General features: G+C 37.6%; 1 protein-coding gene across 4 annotated transcripts in view; it reads left to right on the top strand.

Annotated features, from left to right (window-relative positions):
* The window catches only part of WWOX (WW domain containing oxidoreductase), a 474,241-nt gene that overhangs the window by 102,821 nt on the left and 352,983 nt on the right, over positions 1-18,437 (top strand). For all 4 annotated transcript variants that reach the window (XM_074550819.1, XM_074550821.1, XM_074550820.1 and 1 more), the window contains exons 7-8: positions 2,543-2,728; positions 6,346-6,610. In XM_074550819.1, coding sequence (XP_074406920.1) covers positions 2,543-2,728; positions 6,346-6,610 — 451 coding nt within the window. The remainder of the gene's footprint in view (positions 1-2,542; positions 2,729-6,345; positions 6,611-18,437) is intronic.

Genomic DNA, 18,437 nt, shown 5'->3' with positions numbered 1-18,437 from the left:
TAAAATCCAATTAAATTACCTAAAATTAAAAAATGACTACATTTTATCATTTTATAGTTCTAGAATATTCTTTTTAATTAATTGAGCTGACAGATTTAGGAATAGTGTGTGTATTTCCCTTCTGGTAGTTATTGTGTGATTACTAATAATGAAGGATTTACAGTTTGGATAAGTAGAATATGTGAATCTTTTCTGTCAGTGATTTGTTACTTCCTAGTACACGTTAAAATTATCAAATAGAAGGATGATCTTTTTAAAAGTGGTTTTTTTTTGAAGGAATGGTGATGGTATTTTTGGTATTGCTGGTGCATTATTGTGCTGCAGTTCTCATACAGGAGGCTCTTATACCAAAAATTGCATCTGTGTTGGAGAAAGTTGTTCCTTTTTTCCCAGCAGATGTACAAATCTGTAAATTACTTCTTGCTGGAGCTTTTCATAAAGTCTCATAAGAGGTGATGAATCACCCAAAGTTCCATGCCCTCTCAAGCTTCAAGCAGCTTTGTTTTCCTCTTGGCAGATGCATCTCAAAAGAGGCAAAATGAACTCTGGTTTAAATAATTTTGATAAAAGTGCCTCAAAAGATCTGTTACCTTCTAAAGAACATGATCCTGCACAACTCAGTGAATATCCTGCTTGTGTATGTTGAGTGAGGCTGCAAGGATCAAAGAGCTGCCTTTTTTTTTTGCCTTTTGGTTTGAACAGAAACAGAAACTTTGCCTTTTTAAAGACAGTCCCTGTTTATCTTCAGTTTCTTTTGTGGATGCAGTATGTGTGCACAGATATTGTGTGTATGGGAGTCACTGCAAAAAGGCAAATCAGGAATCCAGCGCTTCAGACACTGAGCTCTCAGAGTGCACAGATGTTTCACTCTCTGCTTCTGGAGCTTTTGGTTAAAACTTTCCAAGCTGGCAAAGGAACAGATAATAGATTAACTTCTCATTGAAGCACACTACACTGGTAACATCCCAACTGGCTGGAAGATTAAATTTATTTTAATAAGGAAATACAGCCTACTCTCCATCCTTCTGCATTTCTTTCCGTATTCAGCTAAGGTGTGTTTGATTCCCCCTGAAATGTTTTTTTTTTGAAAACTGAGCTATCAAAATCTGATGCTTTCAAACATGCCTGAAGGAATATAATTACTTAGGTTTGTTTGACAACCTGGGGCTTCATGCTTCACATTATTTTCCAGAATTCCTTCTGCAGATGCTCAGAGTTGCAGAACACATGTCCTTCAGTCCTGTGGGGAAAGGTTCTGACTCTGTCTGTGTGTGTAGGGCTGTGAGGAGGCACTTGAGAAGGACAGAGGGCAAGCAGTTATTTTTCCTAACTATGCTTCATTTATTACTTTCAGAATTAGAGTTTATGTTGCGTGTTGATTCTGTCTCATGGGATTGCAGTAAAGATATAATAGGATGGAATAGGCTAAACAAATGTGACAGATCTTAATATTCTGGTCTTAGGACATCCCAAGTGTTAGTGCAGGAATTTTTGGCTGTCATTATTTTGTGTGACTTTTCCAAATTAAATATACCAGGGTGAGGGATGGCAGCTGCAGGCTCTCCAACCTGAGGCTCTGAGCTCAGGTAGAGCTTGCTGAGCTCTGCTGCATCAGGCTCTGACTCAAGGACAAGAACATGCTGTCAGTGCCAAGGTTTGCTCAGAGATGATGCAATCTAGCAAATGCAGATCCATCTGAGGTCTGAGGACCAGAGACTTTGCTGTGTTTCATAAGGGTTTGGAAAAAGACAAGAAAGAACAGAAAGGGCGTTTGTCCTTGATCTTGCTGTGGAGGTTGGGAAGGATGCAAGGTGCAGTATCCTGAGATTACACTGGAGACCTCAAGGAATTTGAAGTTTTCTGGACCTGTTTTGTGAATGAGAGAGGTATGTGCCAGCCTAGGTTCTTTTCTAGCTCAGTTTGGTAGAATCTCACCTTTTCATTTCAAGTTCCTTTATCATGGCATTTGTATTTAAACTGGGTTAGATGATTCCAGTGAGGAAGGATTCTGTTTCAAGGACCTCATATGTATTGTGTATAGATTTTCCACCAAAGAATACAGCTTCTGGAGAATGTTTTATTTTTCCATCTCAGTCTTGCATTTTTTAACAGCATACCTCATTAGCTGCAGAAGGATAAAATGTGTACATGTGCCCTTTTGCATTGTGTCTTCATTTCTTAATCACTTGTCCCCTACCAATTGTGCAGGTGTCATGTACCCCATTCAAGAAAGTTGTAGGAGTTGCTTGTCCCCCAGGAAAAGTTTCTTTTCTGAATGCTCCAGATGGAGACAATTTCCCAATTGGGAGAGCAGTGACAGTACTGTGTGGCATTTTGCCTTTTATTCTGTACCCTTTCTCCTAGGATGTGTCACTGTGGGGCTCAGCTGGACCCTGAGTGGGGCTGCTGGAACCACCTGGAATCAGCTCCTTCCCACAGAAAGCAGCCAGCCAAATCCCTCACACCTGCGCCCTGTTCACACAGGTGTAAATAATTACACTTATTTAACTGAGATTTCTTTGTCCTCTTCTGGTTTTTCCAGGCCCCTGCACATGCTGATCTGCAACGCTGCCGTGTTTGGTGTTCCCTGGTCCCTGACAGAGGATGGCCTGGAGTCCACCTTCCAGGTGAACCACCTGGGACATTTCTACCTTGTCCAGCTTCTGGAAGATGTTCTGCGCCAGTCATCTCCTGCCAGGGTTGTGGTGGTGTCCTCTGAGTCCCACAGGTTGGTGAATGTGAGCTTTGGTTTTGCTGGAATCTTTAATCCTTAAAACATGAAACAGTTGGGGCAGAACCACAGGAGTTTCTGAAAATGGAGGTCCTTGCTCTCAAGCATTTGCCTTTGAATAATCTTTTTAAAAATAGAAGCATTACTAATGCCTGTGGATGTTTCTGGATCTGGCTCTGTTGCTGGATGAAGCATGTTCTACTTTTATAACAGTATGTAGATATTTTTTTGATCATTCTTTGTGTGAATGCAGATTTTCGCTGCGTTTCAGACCGCTCATTGATTTTGTGAGGAGATGGAATAATAATTGATTAAATCTGAATGGCATGACCTATATTGATTTGTCATTCAACAACTTCAACATCTTAGCAAGAAGAATGTGCAGATATTTTAGCAGGAGAAACAATGCAATTAAAAACAGCTAGATGAAATCCAGTTGTTTTATAATGAGAAATTAGGGAATTCAATGTAGACATTAGCTATATAATTGTAAAATGGGAAGTAATGTAGTTAATACATATTACAAATCTGGCTATGCCTCTTTTGGTAAATTTTTTAATTAAAATGTTAGATGCTCATCTTTTCTACTGCGAGGAAAAGTACAATTGGTAAAAAAGACGTTGATGAGGTTTGCTTTGTTTCAGATGTGCTCATGTTTTTGTGTTAATAACTGAAAAGATGGTTTTGGTTTAAATAAAGTTCCTTGTGCAAAATGAATGCCCCAGTTCTGAATTTTACTGGGCACAAACCACTTAGTCCTTGCTGATTTAGTTCAAGGACTGCAGGATTAAGCCTATAACATCTAGCTTTAAACATTACTGTTGATTTCTATTTCACTTTTGGTCGTGTGTAGCAGCTCTAGCAAACTAAAAGGAAGAATGTGAGAGTGCTTTTTTTTTTTCCTCCTGTCTTCATATTTCTGAAATGTTTTAGTGACCCAGAATGAAGCTTATTTTTTTTAATCATGTTTCCATAAAATGTAACCCCAGGGACCTGGTAGAGAGAGACCAGCCAAGGGTCGGGCTGAAACCTTTATCACTTCCAAACACAGGGGCTTATGGTATAAATGACACACTGCAGATAGATTTACTTTTGCCATTTTAAATTTATGATGGCTGAAATGAAAGGAAGCAATAGAAAATGCCAGTAATAATCCTCCCCACTGTTAAAAGACATGAAATGTCTAGTAATTAGGTGGTAACAAAATCTGGACATCCTTATCTTTGCAAATCACACCAGGTTTGTGCAAGCAAGTAGCAGAGTCCTGTTAGGAGTGAGGGCAGCTACTGCAGGGCAGGAGAGATAGCTCTAGAAATAAATCTGCCAACTCCAATCACTTGCCAGATGTGGAGGGCACAATGGGATATGTATAAATGAGCTGTTATTTAATGGGAGATTATGTTGAATTGTCAGCTGCTTGTTCCCCCTTGTAAGTTTGTATCTCTGGTAGTATTTTAAATGACATCTTTGTTTTTCACTGCATTAAGTGCTGTGTGTAACCAGGGCTCTCATCTCTGGACATCTTTATCTGTGATTTTGACAACATTTTGAAAGTGCTCATTGCAAAGTCAGAGAGATCGGCCAAGGTTGACAGAAGCCCATAAGGAAATAAGTAACCGTCTGTGTTTGAATAAAACAATTAACACAACTAGTAAATTTCCCTTTTTCTAAGGAGTCCGAGTAATGTCTTGCAGGTTATCTTATCGCTTGGACTGATCATTGTAAATAACTGTTCTTTTCCACCCCCAGTCTGCTTAATGGGAAGAAGTTTATGTAAGGAGTTAGTTAGGTATTATTAGGTGGTCGTTCTTTCTGACCTACTTGAGAACTCTGAGCCTTAAACCATGTCGTAAAACAGAAGTGTTGGTATCTAATTACTTCCATAAACCTTGACTGGATCCTTTTGCTGGAGTCAAGACCCCCTGTTAGGGGAAAAATTAAGTCCCATGTTTGCAGAAAATGCTATCCTGCACTGCTCCAAGGCAAAATATTTATTTGCCTCTTTGGTTCTTTGTTCATTTCTAGTTACTTCTCTGGATTTAGCATAAATGAATTCTGTTTAAATTAAGCTTTTGGGTACTTTAGGCACATCATATTAAAATCAGAATAATAAGTAGTTTGACTTTCCTTCTGTCTTTATTTCTGTGTTGTTAATTTGATTGTACAGCCCTTATTCCCCCGAATTCACTGAGATTGGCTCACATAAGCACATTTTCAGGACTGGACTCAAAATATGCCACCGTGTTTCCTTTATACAGTAACACACAGAGTTGTATTTATAGATTATTTTTGGTGTCATAAGTGGTTACTTGTGGAACAAATATAGGAAATTCCTCCCAGAATAGTCCTCCTAATTTCAGAAGTGTATTTTATCTAACTGAAAATTATGAAAGAGAAATTTTGTTGTTGAAATTGAAGGGCTAATTGTGCAAGACACAGAACATCCTGGATTCCTCTCGAGTTCAAATACTGTATTGCTTTTCTCTGAGCATATTATAATTCTGCTCACAGAATGAATGTAGAAATTCCAGCTGATCTCTTCATTTCTGGGCATGAGATGCAAAATTAGTAAAGACATTTTAAAACATTTTTCTAGTGTGTACTATAATTATGTTTATCCTTGTTCTCCCCAGCTGATTCTGAAAACTGAGTATTAAAAAGAGCTTGCTAAATCCTTTTTATTTTAGTAGCTCCTCTGAATGAAACACAGATCTGTAACTAAATGTCGTATTATTTTCTAATATTAAGATATACCACTAAATTAATAAATGGAATAATAAGAACTGGGAGAAGAAATTCTTTATGGAAATTTCCTTTTCTTCATCTAAATGTCTTTAGAACATTCACTACTTTGTTTCTTTCCTTTTTTTTTAATAACAAACAGCTGGTGTTTAATGACTCTGTCAGACCCAATTAAAAAACGTCAACTAGTTACTTTGATTTGTGTTCAGCCATGCCATGGGTATACTTAAAAACATTATGCTCTGCCAGAGCTCATTTTGGCTTTGTTTACATTTATCTTTTAAACATATAAGACTATTGATGGCAAGTTACCAAGGTTATAACCCCTTTATATTCATCAATTTTTAATCTAAAAAAGAGCTTAAGAGGCAGTGAGACTCATCCATAGTTACTTGAACACTTAAATGCAAGTGTGTGAGCACTGGATGAAATGATCAGGGGATGGGAAGAAGGGGAAAAGATGCTGGGTTGCTCTGCTTTTAGTGCAGAGTTATTTTATCCTGCGTTATTTCCTCATAGCTGATCATGTTTTTATGGATATATGGCAAAATCTGTTTTGGTGGTTTTTTTTTTAAATTTAAAATAAAGTGATCTGTAAGTTACATACAATGTCTTTAAACCATCGAAGTGTTTTCTGAGTTGTTTTTGTTTATTGTTTGCTGTTTATAATGATCCAATAATTTTACTGCCGTATTATATGGGACTGTTCCTTGGGTCTCAGGCAATTTTCAGTAGATGCTTTCAGCTGCTAAATAAGCTGCTGTTTTATGTTGGTTCTGGCCAGGATCTACTCTCTTGTCTACATTTTATATTGTTCTTAATGAGAATGAAATTAACTCTGGGGTATCTAAGGCATATTTACTGTTTCTCAGATTTACAGAAATTAAAGACTCCTCTGGAAAGCTGGATTTCAGCCTGCTTTCTCCATCCAAGAAGGAATATTGGGCGATGTTGGCCTACAACCGCTCCAAGCTCTGCAATATCCTGTTCTCCAACGAGCTGAACCGGCGCCTGTCTCCCCACGGGGTCACCTCCAACTCAGTGCACCCTGGAAATATGATGTATTCCTCCATTCACCGCAGCTGGTGGCTCTACACACTGCTCTTCACCTTGGCTCGACCTTTCACCAAGTCCATGGTAAGTAAATGCCTTAAAATATTTTGTGCGTCTTCATTTTTTTCTAATTGGGGCAGAAGAGTTGTGAAAATCCAGCTGTTTGTATCTACCTCTTGCCTTTTATAATCATGATCCTGGTTTTAATGGCAAAAATCATGCCAAGACTCTGCTCTAGAAGAGGATTCTTCAACCACTCAAGATTTGTTTTGTCAGTCTTCTGTTAAGGAACCTTCTAAGATGGAGTGCATATATGTTTGCATATATGATTTTCGCTGTGATTAAGTGGATCCTATGTCTTAGGTGTGGGATATTTAGAGTTATTTCTGTGCTCAGGATACATAAACATCAAAAAAATGGCTTTGGTTTTAAAGTGGAATATGTTGACTGCATTTTTTATGTAAACAGATGCCCTAGTTAGAAAAGATACTCCAGACATTATTAATGGCTGAGGGAAAGTGCTTTCAGTGGTAAAAGCACCTTCATTCATATTTAAAAAAAAGCAACAACCCAACAATTTTCTTGATTCTCACAAAGTGCTGAAGACAATGGGTGTTTTCTATTTGTCTCCATTGGATTTTGGACTGGAACCATGACATAATGAAAGGCTTTGCAGTGCTTCCATTGCCAAGGTTATGAGTCTTTATTATGTAAGAATTTGCAGCACCTCCAGCACTTGGAGGGGTTACTCTGATCCTTTGAACCTCTGAGCCAATTATTTATAAGGAGTCCAAAGTATTTTTTAGGCAGAGAATGGCATTTATTTCATTGAGAACTGGCTTCCTTTAACCTTATAGACTCTTTTTTATTCCTTTTTCACTGACCAAGAAGGTTGTTCCCAAAAAGAGGAGCAGGGAGAAGGAGTCTCCTTTGAATGTTTGCTTCTATGAATCAGGGAAATGCAAAGATCCATACCCCTGCAGAATCTTAATTTATAGTGGGATGACGTGTGTGGAAAACAGAGGTGTTTAAAAATCTGATTTCGTGTCCATAAAAGAAAAATATTGGATCTTCAGTAAGACCTGTGGAGCAAAAATAAAAACACTCCAGTGCTGACCAAGTGTCAGTCAGGAGAGCCCTCACACCTCCAACCTCTGGCTGCATTTTGCAGCCTGTACATATGCAAAGCCTATTTATGTCCACAAGATTGATATGTGAGTGCTCTGGCACCTTGGGGCGAGTAATAATATCTTTCAACAGCATGTTTTTTTTGACCAGGACCTATAAAACCATGTCTCTGCTGTTTTAGGGATTGTTTGTAAAACAAATTCTTACATTCTCCTGAGAATGTGTGAGTGAATGTTATCAAAATCCTGTGAAAAGGATCCAGTCTGTGGATGTTTATGAATTGTTGGTTTTATTTACTCTGACATATTTTCACAAAGGGAACCTTTTGTGTTTGTTGCTTGGGGAATCTTATCCTCTAAGGAACAAAATAAAACACTGATGTTAATTTTGAATTCTTTAAAAGAATTGATAGATTTTTAAGGTGTCTATTAATGGGTATTAGATATAAAAGAATACACAATACAGGACTGAATAACAGTGCACTCTGGTCCAACCCAAATCACTTCTGTTAAGTCCTTCATGTTTGTATTTCACTGAGGTTATTTGAATGTCATGATGGAGGATAGGGGCTGGGGGTAAGCATCAGTTTTGCAACTCATATTCTGATGTGAATTACATTCCCCTGAACTCTACCAATGTTTCAACAGCCAGTAAAACTAGAAAAGTGCCCCTTCCTGGGTATGCAAACAAGCTGAGCTGAAATTCTCATCATCATCAGTGGAAGAGTTTCTATTTTAAGTCTTGTAGGGAGCAAATAATTTGCTGCTGCTGCTTCTTTTTTAGGGATTGTGCTGTTATCAACCTGGAATAGACTTTGCTGGGGATCTTTTCCTGGGTTTCCTTTCTGTGTTTCTGAGGCAGGAGTTCAGATGGGTGTTTTGGCCAGAACGTTGGGAGAGATCTCAAAGCTTTACAGCTGCAGTCCCAAGGTGTGAGCTGCTCGTCCCTGAGCTTTCCAAGGATGTCTGCATTGCACAATGCAGCATGATGCAGCAGCATTTAGAGCAGCTCCAGCTGGGCTGGGCCCATCCCTGGAGCTGAGATTGGAGACAAGGTTGTGTGGAGAGAGGAGGGGTTGGGCAGCCCAGACAAGGAGCCACAAAGAGATGCCTGGACCTGTTTTGGTCTCTGGGGCTGTGGCTTCAGCTGCTGCAGCATTTTGGTGTGTGGAGAGGCCAATTCTTCCTGGAGCCACTTTGAAACTGTTTGCTATGTCCTGATCTATTGGGCTCCTGGAGTCTAATATATAAAATATATATAAAATATATAATATATAAAAATATACATAATTTAATATATATAATATATATAAAATATATATATAAATATATATACACACACAGAAACTGCAGTTACACATACCTGATTCTAAGACCTTTTTGTATTATTGTGGTATCCAGGTAGTAGTTGGAAGTAGTGCAATGGAAACTGAAGATTATTCTTTTCTTTCCTGTTAAAATGTAAAGTCCATGAGGATTTCTACACAGAAATTTAGAAGAAGTATTTTGGAAAAGGAAATAGTTGCAAATGAATTACCATTTTATTATTGAAGTAGCTCTACTAATGTCAAAAGGGCCCTTTTTTATTTACCACTAAATAGTTACACAGTAAGTTGGAGATGCTTAGATGATAATCAAAGGTCAATTGAAACAAGTGGCTACTGTAAAAAAAATTGGAAGAGAAGCTCTGAAAGTAACTGTGTAGGCCATGCTTAAATTTAGCTGGTTTGATTGAAGGCTCTAGGGTTTTGGGTTTTTTCTTTCTACCTCTTTTACTCTTTCTCTCCCTCTGTCTTCAAAAACTGACTTGAGAAAAGTTTGAGTTGGCTTTTTTTGTTTTAGATAAATGCTAGTCATTCAGAACCCATCTGATTTTTCATTCTTTACATACAAGACCAAAGTTAAGTATATTTATTGTAAGTTTCAAGCTTACACTGAGTGTGGTATCTGGTGTCACCCCCAGGTGATTTTCAGTGTACAAGGGCATATAAAATTATAAGCAGAGTGCCATTATCACACACTTGTGATAGTCTTACATAGACCCAAATATTTTTGTTGGCAGGTAACAGAGCAGAAAGAATATCATGTGTTAGAGTAGCAAGAGCTTAACAGATGTTTCAGTGAGCTGCATTTTCAAATCCTTTCACATTAAGAAATGGCTGGGGTTTGGGGAAGTTCTGAGACTATTGGGTTACATTTCCTGTTGCAGTGCAAAGCCAGCCATTGTGCTGGCGTTCTAGCAGATGTGTTACCCCCTTTTAATGGTTGGGAGTAAAACATTGGTTCTGTTGCTGAGATAAATTACATTTATAAAAGCTGAACTTGTAACTTTTAAAAGCAGATAGAAGTAGTAAGACAACTCTGCCACTAATTGTTCACTATGTAAGAGACTGATGCTTGAAGTGCTCTTTGATTTCTCTGTCCTCCCCCAAAGACAGTAACTTTCCAGAACTGGAATTTGTATTTAATATATTGCTGTTGAAAATTTTAAGGAATATTTCTAAGGGTCCAAAAGTCTTCTGAATGCCTAATTTTTATCTAAACCAATGAATTCTGTTCACTGGGATATTTTCCCAGGGGTGTTTGAGGCAGTAGCCCTGTGCTGCAGTGTTCACACTGGCAGGATCAAACCCCAGTGCCTACAATGGCTTCACTGGCTCTGCTTTTGCCATAAGTTCCAAGTGTCTAAATATAAATTCCATGTCTAAATTTAAATTCCATGTCATGATTTCCATGCACATCTAACATCAACTCAGAAATGTTATTCTGGCAAGAAATCAATCTGCATCTACAGCAGTGACTGCAACCTAATGATCACATCTGTTTGCTTTTGATAAAACCCCAAAAGAGGCTCTGCAGCCTCATCACCTTTTTGCTTTCTCCCCTGTCCTTTGCTGAAGAAGCTGGAATTACCCTTAGAGCTGGGGATAGAATTTCCTCTCCAAGCAAACATTTTTTTGCTGTCCAAAGATCTGTGTGGGCTGTGTTGAGTTGATGTTGGCTTCCAGTTGTGAATTCACAGTTCAGGCCAAATTCTGCCCTCAGCTGTGCCTGTCCAGCCCCAGAGCAGCCTGGGCAGGGTGGGTATGAGCCTGTTCCAGCACAGAATTTGGCCTCTCTTTCCTTCCTTAAGACACTGCTGAAAATGCATGGGGGTTTCCTGGAAAGCAAGAGGCAGCTCATTTTGGAAGAGCCTCACAGTTCAGGTTTGATCAGAATGGCAGTTTCTTTTCTCAGATTGAGTTCTGGGCAGGAAGTGAAAGAGGATGGGAGAGTGTAAGGGAAATAGGCACATACTGGATATTAGCACTTGTAGAGAGTGAATAAATCACATGGGCAGTTCTCCTGGTTTATGGATTAATGCCTGAAGTGTAAATGTGCAAGTGATGCTCAGCCACAGCTCTTTTTTAGCAGGTTTGTAGACCTTACCTCCAGTACCATGGAGGGACTGTTATTTTATTGAACCCTGATAACTTGTGCTTTCTTGCACAGAACTCCTATTTAAAATTGACTGAATTGGGTAAAAAGGCTTATGTGGAAGAACATTTTGATTTGTTGTAACAGGATTGTGAAGAGACGCCTCCAAAGCAGTTGTTGATCATTTTGTGTGTCCTACCCAGCAATAAAATGTAATAAAAACTAGTTTATTATCAAACTTACATTTAACTGATACATACTTTAACTTGCTGCTAAAATAAATGTAGCATGAAATATAAGGGCAAATTAAATTTGTCCCCTGTAACCTACAGCACAGGGATGGAAAAGTCTCTATGGAAACTTATCCTTGTGCCAAAGTGAGCAGGTCAGGACTGCAGTGACCACAATGGTGCTCAGGGGCCAGGGAATTTCTGTGTCCAGCATGGCCCCATGGCTGTTTGAGAACCAACTCTGATTTTTGTCTTGTAATTTCGTGGAGAAAATAAGGAATTTTTTCCTCTCCCCACCAGGTCCTTGCAGAATTTCAGAATGCTTTGTCAAATATGTGGGCTGCAAGGCAGGGAATATTTGGTCCTTGATGTTTTATACCACATGTAACCAAAGCAAAGTCATTGTGCTGTGGTTCTTGTATGATGATCCAGTGAACTGTTGCATTCTAGAAAGATACTCAAACTTCGTCACTGAATATTTGAGATTTTTTAACTAGCAATGAGTTTTGAATCATGTTTACAGAAAAATAATCCCTAGAATGTCTTTTTTGGGGGCTGTTCATCCTGGGGAGGAGGAGTCCCTAGAACTTGCAGTACCTAAAGGAGCCCCAAGGGAGCTCGAAAGGGACTTTTTTCCAAGGATATGGAGGAGCAGGACAAGGGGAATGGCTCCAAACTGAAAAAAGGCAGGTTTGTTTCCCTGTGAGGGTGGGGAGGCCCTGGCACAGATTGCCCAGAGAAGCTGGGTGTAATGATGATCTACACATCTGAAGTTCAGCAGAGGAAATATTTTTGGATGATGGTTAGTTTTCATTTCTTTGACCCCTAAAGTTAAAATCCTGAGCCCAAAATTAAAATGGTAAATGGTAAAAGTAATGAAATTACATAATTGAATGTTGTTAGTCCGTGTCATTTTGTGATCATAACTCACAGAGCAAAATAAATTTTGTGGATTCTAGAACATGGTTTATCTTTCCTCACATTTCTTTTTTCAAGTTTCTATTTATGAATGGATAGATGTTCCTGAAACCCCAAGCTTTTGTTGGCCCTGGGTAGCATAGATGAAATATGAATTTATTATTTTTTAAAAAAGAATGTAGTGTAGATCCTGTGTTAGGGAACTATAATTAAAATGCTATTTCTTAATTGAGGGATGCAGTGCTTAGTTACCTTATTTTCCTAGAATCTCTTGGATATCTGAGATGCTTTATTGTACCATGGTCTTTTCATTTCTCACTCTATCATCTTTGAAGAGGTGCCATACCACTTTAAACAGTTCACCAATCAGTTTCAGATGATGGATTCTCTTTAATCATTTACATCCACAGAAAGTCAAATATTCCTTAGGAAGCCAAAGTAATCTAACAGAATGTATAGTGTTTGTGCAGCTGGATATCTTATTTATTTGAAGTTCTCAGGGAAATCTCTTCTGACTTTACAAAAAAGATGGAAGAGTAAACAGCACCAGCGTCCAAGTAATATGAGCTAGAAAGTCCCTTCTTTTAGAGAAAAGTCATTAAAAAAGTATATTTGCAAGATCCAAAAATAATAAAGTATATCAAATGCAGAGTGCTACATAATGTTTTTTCAATATTCTTACTATTTTTACATATGTGTATATATATATGTGTGTATGTACCTACATATCTACCAATCTATAGAGGTGAAAAATATACTTGAGTCTTTAATATAGTTCATATTCCTGAATAGGTGAACAATAAGAGTCTGTTTCCTGAAAAAAAGATTCATCTGTTTGTTTTTTACTGTGTGACATGTCATTTATCATCATGTTGGCATTCCCTGGACAGAACTGCATAACTGAATTAACATTCCTAAAAACTTCCTTCCAGGAAAACTATTGAAAATGTATGTCTATGTACAGAAATATGAATATTTCTAGGCTTTTGGGAGGTTTCCCACTGTGATGCTAATAGCGTTTCTAATTCCTGTCAGTTTCTATTCCAAAGTTTATTGTGTACATATAGATATCTTTTTTTTTTTTCTTCTGAGGAAGATATGGGGGAATTTACTGGGATGGTTTTGTTGTTTTTGGTGTTGTGTGCTGGGTTTTTGTTTCTTTTTTTTTTTTTGGTGTTACAGATATCAGTGTGGTAAATTCCTTTTTTTTCTTCCTAAAGCCAAGACTCAAACTTGGAGGGTGTTCCTTGCCCAGCTTGAAGTACTGTCCATATTTCCATGTAGAGGGAAAGAAGTCTGTGGCTTGATGGGACTTTTTAGGGACCCTGTTCAATTTTTCCACTGGGTATTCACTGGCATTTTGTACCTCAGTAGCTTCCATTGTAAATTACTCTGAGAATTATTGAAAAGATTGAGTTAGATACTGGTCAAATCCTCAACTACTTTCGAGTGCAGTCCTAGTTATTTTATTGTATCTGTGCCTCCATTCTAGGAGAGGGCTTGTGTGTTTCTAAATAAAGAGAAGAAAAGGAAATATATGCTCCAGAAAAATTAATGAAACCAAAATGTTTTCCTTAATTTTGTGTTGGTTTTGTTGCCAATTCCAGTGGGAGAGGATGTGCTGCCCTGCCTGTACTCTTCATTTTCTTAACCTACTCTCTTAAAGTCTGCAGTTTCTCACTACGGTTTTATATGAAACAGAAGAAAGTAGAATTAATGATTTTAAGAGTTGTTTAAATATCTATCTATCTGATTCAAGAATCAAATTTTAGAATGGAAAAATATTTGGCAAAAACCGGACTTGAATCCATTTGGCAGTTGAAATACTGAAATGATTCTGTGTTCTGGTATGTGTTAGATGACCTGGGATTGTGTGATTTTCTTGTGAAAAAGTAGCAGATTTGCACTCATTCCCTTCAGAAGGAAGGTAATAATAATAATGAACCAATCCATTGTGATTAATTCAGTGTAAAAGTGCACCCCAAATGATACAAGATTTAGTAGTTTTGCAGTAATCTGTATAAGCATTTGTAATCAGAGAATTTCTGGATTTACTTATTTTTTAAAGTTTCTTTTGAGACTTGGAATACTTGAGTCATTTGGATTTTCCAACCTCTTTATTCTGCTGTTTCTGGGAAGTTGTTAGAGTAGTAGCATCAATCCTATTTTAGCAAGGAGGATGTCAGTAAATATAAACAACATAGTCAAATTCCATCCATTATTTTAGTGACAACATGTTTTTGCAGTTATTAAGTATCACTGTGGATGTAGCACAGTCTTCATTGCATGCCAAAAAAAATCTATATAGGGTAGTTGAGGAATTTTATTAATTGCAAAAGCATCACCTTGAAATAAGATAAAGATAACCATGTTGGATGTTGCATCTTAAATAAAAATAAAGTATCTTGTGATATGTGGAGGGAATTGCTTGTTTTGAAAACAAGATCTATTTGTCCCAAACATGCAAGATTGACTTGTCAGTTCTGTGGATTTCCATCTCTTCCAGCAATGCTGTCTTAAGGGCTGATATTTTCAAAAATGGAGGTATTTTTTCCAAAAAATGGAGTTGAGCAGTGTAAGAGTTGAAATGTACTGTGAGCTCATTTTTAGTGTTTGGTCACAGCATTTCTCATTTCTTTACTTTCTCATAGCTGGGTGTGCACATGCAATAACTGTGAGACTCCTAACTGGATATGGAAGCATTTGCTCAAGTGTTGAGCACCAGGCTTGCTGTGAAAGGAATGGGTTTGAAAATCCTTGTGCTGAACTGGCACTTAGCACTGATTTTTGATTGAATGTTGTACCTACTATTATGCAAAAAACCCTGAAGAACACTTCAATTTAACAAGCTAGAGCATAAGAATAAGTATTTCCAAGCATACTTGGAAATACTAGGATTAAATTTTTCACTTAAGTTCAACACTCTTGAATATAGGTATTTTTCTCAGAATTACCTTGTCTCTCACTCTAATCTATTAATGAATACAATTAGGGTTTTTTTATTTTGTGAGAAAATTGTAAACACAATTTCTTTCCACTGAACAGCATTACTATTAAATTGTTGTCCTGAATTGTCAAACTTGCATTATGATGAATACCACCAGTGCAAGAAAACTAATTTAGCACTTCAAGTAAAGCAACCATCTTGGCAATTTTTTATGATAATGAATTTATTACAGTGTCATTTAGAATCTGATTGTCTACTCACATCAAGTAGCTCATCCCATCCCAAATAGTGTGGTTATCTAACAGTATTAATTATGGAGCAGTGGCATGATCTGCACAATGATACAACTGAGAGTCAGGCTTCCCATGGCAGAGCTGTTTCCTGCCTCTGGAGGAAAGGAATTCCCTTTTTTATTACAGGTTACCAAGGCAAAGGTCCCAAATATCAGCAAGGTGAGCATCTGAAAAGTCCTTTCCTGTTTCCTCTTATGAATCACTGTGGTGACCATTCTGCTTTTTTTTTTCAAGCATAGTAACACTAAAATAAGGGTTTTCTGGGAAATAAATTTATTTTTGTTGGTCAAGATATCATGAGTAAATGGAAGTAATTTAACCAGTTCAAGGAACAAGGTGTTACCTGAGCTGAATGAATTACATTGCTTGCATTTGATGAACTACTATGTACGAAGTGAGCCTCTCTCTTGGTGTAGCTTTTACACCAAAAGTGGTGATTTTGTGAGAAAAAATGATGTGCTGACTTCTTCCATTCCCTTGACGAGAAATGTATGTGAATTTTCAACTTTTAAAGGCATTATGGCAGAAAGTATCAACAAAGCTGTCAGTTCCACTTGTGATATATATTTGTCTCCCTTTTGGCTCTGCATTTCTAAAGGAAACATTTTCATATAGAATGTCTTTTTATTGAAACAACAGCTGAGCTTACTTTGGTGATGAGGTGAAATTTATCATTATTGAATTACATATGTGCTTATTCCATAATCAGTAATGTGGTGTTTTAAATGGTCTTCAGCTAAAGTCAGGCTCCCTGGAACACAATACAGATCATTGCTTGTCTTGGAAAATCAAGTACTCTGGGTGTCTACCCGTGGCCAGCAAAGCTGAGCACTGCTTGGGGCTTTTTCTGCTGCTAGGAAGGGACAGAACCCTCATCTCAAAGTTTTGTCACTGTCCCCAGCAAAGATTCCTGTAAATGCAGTCTAACTGCTAATCTGTTCCTCTGAAATCGTGTTTATGGTTGGAAATGAAATGTGAATGGGCCAAATTGTGGTCATTGCTGTTCACTAGCATTATAAGAAAAAAAACCTTTGCTCTCCTGCTTCTGTTCCCTTCTGCTGGCAGATACATCCATCAATTAATGATATTGTAGTGGTCAGAAGCTGGAAGGAAAGGGTTATCCAGACCTGAAATGGAGACTTAGACCTGGAATGAAGTCAGTCTATTTGCTTCCACCATCTCTGCTGAAATGTTTGTGGTCTGTTGTGTCTCAATGCTTTGGGAGATTTTTGTGATTCCTTCCCAGGCATATATTCTGAACTTATTTGGATGGCTTCCTTACTCTGTGAGTGTCAGCACTGAATGTCAGCAGTGAAAAAATGAAAGCTTGTTCCATCTTCTTCATTTGCTTTCATTTTCACAATGTGTATTGGGGTAAATGCTGTTGTGTTACAGCCCTGGTTTTCCAAACTTCTGCCTTCCTCTGTGTAGGTGAGGTAAATGAATTACCAATTTTCATTGGCATTATTTACTTTTGAAACTTTGTGGTGTCCTGGGCATTTTTGATGTTGTAAAATGAAGCTTGTCTGATAAGTGTTGTATCTGAAGAGGTGATTTTGCCTTGCTGTGGAGACAGTCAGTGAAGCCACTGCAGAATATTGCATTGTGGCTTTTGCAGGACTGGGAGTGGAGGTCTCTTGAGCTGGTTTGAAGTCTTTGCTGATTCTCATGTTTTTGTCTGTGTTGTTCCCTTTTCTCTGGGTTGTGTCCAGGACTGTGGTTTTGCTGTGCTTAACTGATGCCAACTGGAAATGGCAAAGTCAGCGCTCTCATTTCCCCCTTTACCAGTAATACCTGGTTAAAGGCTGCTTTATCTACTACATGATATTCATTCAAATACAAATAAAAAACTGCCTGGACCATTTAATGTCTTTAAGAATACTAGATGAGCTACTTTAGAACATTTTATAGACATTTAAATGAAAACCTTTATGAAAAGCTGTGGATTAATTTTCTCAGCCATGACATGCCCAAATACAACAAGTATTGTCGATGAACAAAATCTGGGCTGCAGAAAACATTGCTACTTAAATCTATGTAAAGGCACTGTTACACTGACCTGATGTCATTTCCTGCCTTAACCATGTGTAAATGTGGTTTTCAGAAGGTAAAAATAAAATTTAGAAAGAGTTGAGAAATCTTTCACAATGACCATTTTAATGTTTGCAATTGTAACTTTTGCCTGAGATAGTAACAAAAATATTGAGGAGTAAATAATGGAGTTTTCTACAAAAAAAGCAAAATTTTAAGATATTCACTACTTGTTTTTTTTCTGCTGGCAGCCAGTGGCTAAAATCCAAATTCTCAGGCAACATGTTCATAAATGCCTACACAGAAGGAAAAATATTTTGCTTGTGTTCACTGTGCAAACAGCTGAAATAATGCTGATAGAAAAATAACTTTATTTGGGGTAATCAAATGTACAGAATTAAGTGAAGAATTTGCTGCTTATTCTGAGTTTTCAGATGAATACCATTTTTTCTTAAACATTTATGTTGTGATTTTCTTTTTCAACAGAAAAAAGTATATTTTGAATGGAGTCAGATAAAAATGCTTTATTTTTTCCTTATTTCTCCCCTCCCTCCCCATCATGTCAATAGCTAGAGAAATAATTCTCAAATTACTACAAACAAATCATTGGATTTCAGGGGGAATCTTCAGTCTCATAGGTGACTGTTTCTGAGGTTTCCAAGTGTGGTCATTAATAGATTGATGGAAGCTGTTTCCCAGTTTTCATTGCAGTGCATCTTAATGGCTGCCAATTAAAATATATTTACATACGTACTTACATTTCCCACCATAACGTGGAGCCTATAACATGATTTATACTGACAGATACTGATTGTTGTTTAATTCTTCCTTTTATCCACACGCTTTTGAATTATGAATTATATCAATCCTTAAATCTTTGTTTGTTTTAGGGTAGGTTCTCTTTTTTTATTTTTGCCTCTCGGCACACCATATATGCACTAGCAAGTG

Source organism: Zonotrichia albicollis, chromosome 13 (genome assembly GCF_047830755.1).
Source record: "Zonotrichia albicollis isolate bZonAlb1 chromosome 13, bZonAlb1.hap1, whole genome shotgun sequence".
Lineage (NCBI taxonomy): Eukaryota > Metazoa > Chordata > Aves > Passeriformes > Passerellidae > Zonotrichia > Zonotrichia albicollis.
The sequence above is the reverse complement of the archived record's forward strand: the minus strand, read 5'-3'. Positions and strand labels throughout refer to the sequence as shown.